This window comes from Sprattus sprattus (assembly GCF_963457725.1).
Source record: "Sprattus sprattus genome assembly, chromosome: 10".
In the NCBI taxonomy this organism is placed as follows: Eukaryota; Metazoa; Chordata; class Actinopteri; order Clupeiformes; family Clupeidae; genus Sprattus; species Sprattus sprattus.
The window spans coordinates 2,981,891-2,989,390 of record NC_137908.1 but is presented as its reverse complement, the minus strand read 5'-3'; the positions used below and the strand labels follow the sequence as shown (position 1 = coordinate 2,989,390).

Here is a 7,500-nt window from a genome sequence, read left to right as displayed (position 1 = left end):
TGTGTGTGTGTGTGTGTGTGTGTGTGTGTGTGTGTGTGTGTGTGTGTGTGTGTGTGGCAGAGAGCGATGATGTCTGTGGGAGTTCCCTGAGACTTTAAGGGCTGAAGCAGAGGCCATAGTAGGGAGTGGAGTGTAGCATAGTGTAGAAGTGTGTGTGTGTGTGTGTGTGTGTGTGTGTGTGTGCCATAGTAAAGAGTGGAGTGTAGCATAGTGTAGCAGAGAGCAAAGGAGAGGCAATCATCTTTTAGGTTAGAACTTTTCAGTTCAAGGAACCAAACTTCTGGAAAAGTCTCGACTAAAAGTCTACTTTTAGAAGTATTGAAAGAACCCTAGAAGTATTATTCCTCAGACTTTAAAATATTCATTTTAGGAAATTACAAATGATTGGTCTCCAGATTGAGCTCATGTGGAGCTGCATGTGTTGTGATGAGATACTCTTGTGTGTGTGCGTGCGTGTCTGTCTGTGTGTGTGTGTGTGTGTGTGTTAGTGTGGAGCAGCATATGCTGTGGTGAGATGCTTTTATTGATGATTCTTCTGCTCGATTCTACACTCATGCTAAATGGCTCAAGCTCACAGAGTGTGTGTGTGTGTGTGTTCTGCTATTTTCCACACCTGTGGTCTCATTTGAAAAGAAACATTTCAAAAGTTTTGATCTCACTTTCTGTTTTTATGTTTCTGTGTGTGTGTGTGTGTGTGTGTGTGTGTGTGTGTGTGTGTGTGTGTGTGTGTGTGTATGTGTGTGTTAGTCCCAGGCAATCCAGAGGTTCAGATGCATCCCCATTGACACGTAGGCAGTCTTACGACCGTGGATCACTGTATAGGTAACGTAAACATTCATTACTTCAGGAGACTAATTCAAGTTTGTGGTGCTGCTTGAAATCAAAATATTGTTACTTATATCTTGCATTAATTCATACTGCAACCAAACTGGTGGATCAATGATGGATGCAACACATATATTTAACAGTCAAATTTATATTTCACATTTTGTGCTTACAAGTCCCATTGTATGGGATCCTCTGGTAAGTGTGTTATTGTCAGATTAAATGTAGGCTACACATTTGGGATCACCTGTCTGCTTAAAGTTTCAGAGCAGGTAAAGTCTCAGAGCAGGTACGCATGTCTGTGTCAGGTTCTAAACATGACTGGGGGTGTTGGTAAACACAGTGTGCCCCACCCCCCCTCCCTCTCGTCCAATCACAGGCCTCCTGACGCGGGCTACACCCCACCCTCCTCACCCCCGCTCCGTACACGCAACGACCGCAACGTCTTCTCAAGGCTGACCAGCAACCAGAGCCAGGGTTCAGCACTGGACAAGTACGTACACACACACACGCACACACAGACACACACACACACACACACACACACACACACACACTACTCGTAACCATAGAGACGACAAACAAAATCAGTTTTCTTAAACCTTATGTTGACCACTTGCTCTCTACCCTATTGTACAAGTGTCCTATGAGTGCCTTAATGCAATGGAAGCCATCTCTCACCAGCTGACTGAGACCAAATGTTACAAATAAAATGAATTATTATTATTATTTTTATTATTATTAAATGTTATTGTGATCTGAAATGACTGAAATGAATATTGTGATCTGAAATGAATGTGATGGAAGCCATCTCTCACCAGCTTACTGAGACGAAATGTTATTGTGATCTGAAATGACTGGACAGCCCAGTCATCTGCTACTCCAGTTTCAGAATGGAACATTTGGAAGTGATCTTGAGCATCAGAGAGATGCTCTGCTTTGGAACTGATTCAGATCCAATCTGGTTCTGATCTGGCCCAGATCCGGCTCAGATATGGCCCTGATCCGGCTTGGTTATCTGTCTAGCAAGAACACACTGGTACTACAAACCCTGATGTCGGGCCATTAGTATTGCTGCCATCTGGACCTGATCACCTGATCTTGACCTTTTATACATCCCAAACCTAGACCTGATCTAAGACTAATCTAGACCTGATCCAGGCCAAACCTAAACCTGATCCTGATCTTAGACTAACCTAGACCTGATCCAGGCCAAACCTAAACCTGATCCTGATCCTGATCTTAGACAAATCTAGACCTGATCTAAGACAAATCTAGACCTGATCCTGATCAAGGCTAAACCTAAACCTGATCCTGATCTTAGACAAATCTAGACCTGATCCTGATCAAGGCTAAACCTAAACCTGATCCTGATCTTAGACAAATCTAGACCTGATCCTGATCAAGGCTAAACCTAAACCTGATCCTGATCTTAGACAAATCTAGACCTGATCTGTCAGCTTCTGCGTGGAATGTATCTATCTCTAGCTAATGACTCCCTCCTGTCATCAGTATTTGATTAGTCATGTCTAAGCTCTGGGCTTCTCCCTCTGCTTCACTTCCTGTAGTTTCCCTGGTGTAGTGGCGCTGTCAATCAAGCCATCATGGTGCCCCGCTGTCACTCTAGAGTGTGTGCAATCATGAGGTGGTGTTGTCACGGCGATGGCTCCCGCTAGCCCCTGACAGAATCAGATTATGAGGTTGCGCTAGCTAGCGTTAGCCGTCCCCAGCTCCGTGACCCCTGTTGATATCTCATTACGCTAGCAGGCGCGGGCCAATCGGGTCGGGCCAAGCAATCATTTCTCCTTCTGCGGATGTTTGTGTTACCAGCGTGGCTTTGGTAATTGAATCAATGGTGGCTGAGATTGCTGCAGACGGCTAAATTGATCATCTGACTTCCGTCACTGTGTGAGTGTGTGTGTGTGTGTGTGTGTGTGTGTGCGTGTGTGTGTTGAATAGGTGAGTGGAAATTGACTTCTGTTAGACATTTCATAATGAGAAAGAAAAAAGGTGTTACCAAAGGTTTTCATTTGCCAACTGCTTTAGCCCAAAGAGTTTGTCACTCCTACACTGGATCTTCCGGCGCTGTTTCACACAGCTTGCCGTTCTCTAGAGGCTCTGATGCTCTGGGAGGTTCTTTGGACCATGATGCTGCTGTTCTATAGGGGGAATCTCTTTCGGTTCTGTAAGACTGTTCTGCACACAGGCTTCTCTGTATGGGAAAGATTTGCTCCGGTGACTGTCCTGCTGGTCCTGAAGGATTGAACCGACGCGATCACAACTTCATCCAGACGATGAACACAGAGGTTTGGGCTGTGGGGGAGCAGGAAGGCTTTGTGTGAGCGTTCACTTTGAGGGCGTTCGGTGGTGCATGGATGTTTCGCTTGGGCACAGTGAAGAAACAGCTAGAGGCAGCTCTTAAGGTAGGAACAGCTAGAGGCAGCTCTTAAGGTAGGAACAGCTAGAGGCAGCTCTTAAGGTAGAAACAGCTAGAGGTCTCTTAAGGTAGAAACAGCTAGAGGCAGCTCTTAAGGTAGAAACAGCTAGAGGCAGCTCTTAAGGTAGGAACAGCTAGAGGCAGCTCTTAAGGTAGAAACAGCTAGAGGTCTCTTAAGGTAGAAACAGCTAGAGGCAGCTCTTAAGGTAGAAACAGCTAGAGGCAGCTCTTAAGGTAGGAACAGCTAGAGGTCTCTTAAGGTAGAAACAGCTAGAGGCAGCTCTTAAGGTAGAAACAGCTAGAGGCAGCTCTTAAGGTAGAAACAGCTAGAGGCAGCTCTTAAGGTAGAAACAGCTAGAGGCAGCTCTTAAGGTAGAAACAGCTAGAGGCAGCTCTTAAGGTAGGAACAGCTAGAGGCAGCTCTTAAGGTAGAAACAGCTAGAGGCAGCTCTTAAGGTAGGAACAGCTAGAGGTCTCTTAAGGTAGAAACAGCTAGAGGCAGCTCTTAAGGTAGAAACAGCTAGAGGCAGCTCTTAAGGTAGGAACAGCTAGAGGTCACTTAAGGTCGCCCCAGAAAAGGTAATGCCTGTGTAGTTGCCCGTTCAGTGTAGCCATGAAATATTCATAAAACAGTTCACAGCTTTTATTGCAGCTGGGCTTGTGTGTGTGTGTGTTTGTGCGCGTGTGTTCTGTGGTGGTGAGACAACAAAACATAGAAAAGCGTTTATTTAACTATAAACACTGGTGCGTTGGACACCATGGTGCGTTGAGCAAGTTCAGCTTAAAAATTAATTTCCAACTTTTTATGCTTATCTTGCATTCATGAAGGGCTTTAGTAGGATTCTTTATGTGCGTGGCCTTTTCCGAGTCAGGAATGAGAGGAAGAGACATACGTAACTCCTGTATGATGGGCAATACAGATGTCTTTTTATTTTGTCCATATATGTGCTGTTTGTAGGCAGTTCAAATACATTAACATAGCTTATTGTAGGCTTCTGTTGGCAATCTACAGCTATTAAATGTGTAACGTACACACAAAGTGTTAAATATATTATGTACACACGGTGGTCAGACTGAGAGTTGCTTCTTGCTGAGCCCCCATGGGTTGGAGGGCCATGGAGGCTCTGGTTCCCGGGGGCCCTTTGATTTCATGACGCCCTCATGGGGCCACAGGTACTCACCGGAGTCGGTCTTTCCTCTCTCCTGATGACATCCTGTCTGTTTGCTTCCTACTTCCTGTTGGGCTCTGTCTGGTGTCTCCTGCTAACCCCTCCCCTTCTCTGCGCCCCTCCTCTTTCTGTCTCTCCTCCTGTCAGCTGCCTGCTTCCTGACAAGCCCCTCCCCTCTAAACCCCACCCCCTCTCTGACTGACCCCTCCCTCCTCCCGCCCCTAACCCTACTGCTGTTTTGCCCTTCAGGTCGGATGACAGCGACTCCTCTCTCTCGGAGGTGCTCAGGTAGAGATTTCTGTCTGTCTGTCATTCTGTTTCCTGCTGCCTGATTGGCCTGTGGTTGATCCTGCCCCGCCCACCAGGGTGTGGGCGTGGTCATCTGTGTTGCATGCTGCACCCTGATTGGTCGTTCCCCATCTCTCCTCTCCATTGTTTGTGTGTTCCGTGTTTGCTGTGACAAACTGAATGAACCTTACGCTCTAAAGCAGGGACCCCATGCAATGCCTTCGCGGACCACCAGGGGGCCGCGGACCCCTGGTTGAAAACCCCTGCTCTAAAGCCACCTGAATGCTCTTCACTACTGTACTCATAAAGATAGACAAACTGTTCCAAGGAAAATATCATCGTACATACTTTTAGATTTGTATCAGTAAATCAATCAATCAATTAATTTGCTTAATTGATCAAGAAGGACAGTGTACATTCATGAACATTAAAATGTAAATGCGCCCAATTATAGCCAAAAGGCTAGTTTCCATTGGCAGTCCCCCTGCCAGAGTGAAAAAGGCTGTACAACCTAAAAAAGGCATTATCGTATATATCAAACATAACATTGACAATAATTCAAAAATAAAATAAGATGAAATAAAATCCCAACATACAAGTTCTACTGCTGACCCACTAATGATCACATTTTTGGTTATTTATCAACCATGTTTTGAGATTTCTTTTAAAATAAAAGATGATCTTATACCCCTCATCTTCAATACATCTGATGTAGATCCAGCCCAATATTATTGCTAAATAAATCTTAACGCTGCCAGTAGGACCCCAATATAAAGTGATATATTTGGCCCATGGAGATGCAGCTCTGTGATCCATTATAAGGGCTTTGTGGTAGATGGTCTCAGTGGGCCATTGAGAAGGTCAATATTAGGACAATTCTGTGATCCATTAAAAGGGCTTTGCCGTAGATGTTCTCGGTGGGCCGTTGTCAAGGTGATTATCGAGAGATGAATGGCTGTATTGGTGTTATGTGTACACACCAAACACCTTAATGTATTCAAGGCGTCTAGAGTCGACCGCACTTAGATTGCACCTTAATGTATTGAAGGCGTCTAGAGTCTGCACTTTGATTGCACTTCGGAAAGTTTCTTTAGCTTTCGGAGCCTGGAAGCTGTCGTTGAAGAGAGATGAGTCGAGCTCCAGAGGCGCGGCTCATCAACCCTGTCAGCAGAGAGTTAGAGGGGCAGAGAGCGTGTGGAGCTTTAGCGGTGCTGGCCTCGCATGCTAACGTGCTAGCGTTAGATCTTCAGCCCCGGGCGAAGAGTGCATCTACCAAGAGTGCACCTCTCCCAGCCCCACTCACCCCCCCCCCCCCAGTCTGCCCTAAGAATTCAAACTCCCCACCCAATCAAAGCACAGATCTCATTGCTCCCCCGCCCAATCAAAGCACAGATCTCATTGCTCCCCCGCCCAATCAAAGCACAGATCTCATTGCTCACCCGCCCAATCAAAGCACAGATCTCATTGCTCCCCCGCCCAATCAAAGCACAGATCTCATTGCTCACCCGCCCAATCAAAGCACAGATCTCATTGCTCCCCCGCCCAATCAAAGCACAGATCTCATTACTCCCCCGCCCAATCAAAGCACAGCCTTGGATCTTATTACTCCCCCAACGCTTTCAGGGACAACTCAACTCATTTGAATGTTTATAGTTAAAGTTTATGAATTTTGACGAATGCTTTCCTCCAAAGACAGCAACACAATATATTTGAAAATACGAATAGGGTAAGAACATCGTTATTCACAATGTGATAATATAAACAATATTAAATAGCAAAGTTCAGGTGAATTATTAGGAGATTGGGTAAACATTCCAGTTCCATCTCCAGACAAACACACAAGTCATAGTGTGAGCCCCCAACACGCCACATTAAAAGTCCTTGTCTAGTCCTCGCCACATTAAAAGTCCTTGTCTATTCCTCGCCACATTAAAAGTCCTTGTCTAGTCCTCGTCACATTAGAAGTCCTTGTCTATTCCTCGCCACATTAAAAGTCCTTGCCTAGTCCTCGCCACATTAAAAGCCCTTGTCTATTCCTCCCCACATTAAAAGTCCATGCCTATTCCTCGCCACATTAAAAGTCCTTGTCTATTCCTCGCCACTTTAAAAGTCCTTGTCTAGTCCTCGCCACATTAAAAGCCCTTGTCTATTCCTCGCCACATTAAAAGTCCATGTCTATTCCTCGCCACATTAAAAGTCCTTGTCTATTCCTCTATTAACTAATCTGCCCTCTCCAGAGATGGTTCCTCTGTTCCTGAACTCCCGGCCATCCCTGTAAAGATGCTTTATAGCTGAGCAAGCCCTGTGTGTGGCAGTAATCTGCACACAGACACACACAAACAAACACACACACCCACACACGCTGTGTTTTCTATTAGTGTATTGGATCTCCCCGTAGGCATCAGAGGGCGCTAGGCTTAACGCGGTACAGAAGTGTGTTGGGCTAATCCCATTGTGGCCGCAGACAGATAAGGTTCATTCACCCCATCCTCATCCTCATCCCCATCCTCATCCTCATCCTCCCCACAACCCCCTGCCCCCCCCCCCCCCCCCCCCCCCCCCCCCTCACCTCCACAGTGAAGAGAGGGCCCCCCCATCCAGACCCCCCTCCCCTCATCCACCCTCCCTCAGCTTCGTTGGCTGGGTGTGTGTGGGGGGTCAGGAGTCGAGGGTCGGGGGGTCTGGATGGAATGCCAAGCTCCTCCCCTCGAGGATGTGTGTGTGCGCACTGTGCTCGTTTTGGCAACCACAAGCTCACTTTTGATTGGATGGAATACTGTG

The 7,500-nt window shown here is 46.4% G+C and overlaps 1 protein-coding gene across 1 annotated transcript in view; it reads left to right on the top strand.

The window, feature by feature from the left end:
- The window catches only part of kif21b (kinesin family member 21B), a gene marked incomplete at its 3' end in the record, with an annotated part of 95,482 nt that overhangs the window by 70,938 nt on the left and 17,044 nt on the right, over nucleotides 1-7,500 (top strand). The window contains exons 25-27 of the mRNA XM_080846708.1: nucleotides 748-822; nucleotides 1,205-1,318; nucleotides 4,681-4,719. Coding sequence (XP_080702834.1) covers nucleotides 748-822; nucleotides 1,205-1,318; nucleotides 4,681-4,719 — 228 coding nt within the window. The remainder of the gene's footprint in view (nucleotides 1-747; nucleotides 823-1,204; nucleotides 1,319-4,680; nucleotides 4,720-7,500) is intronic.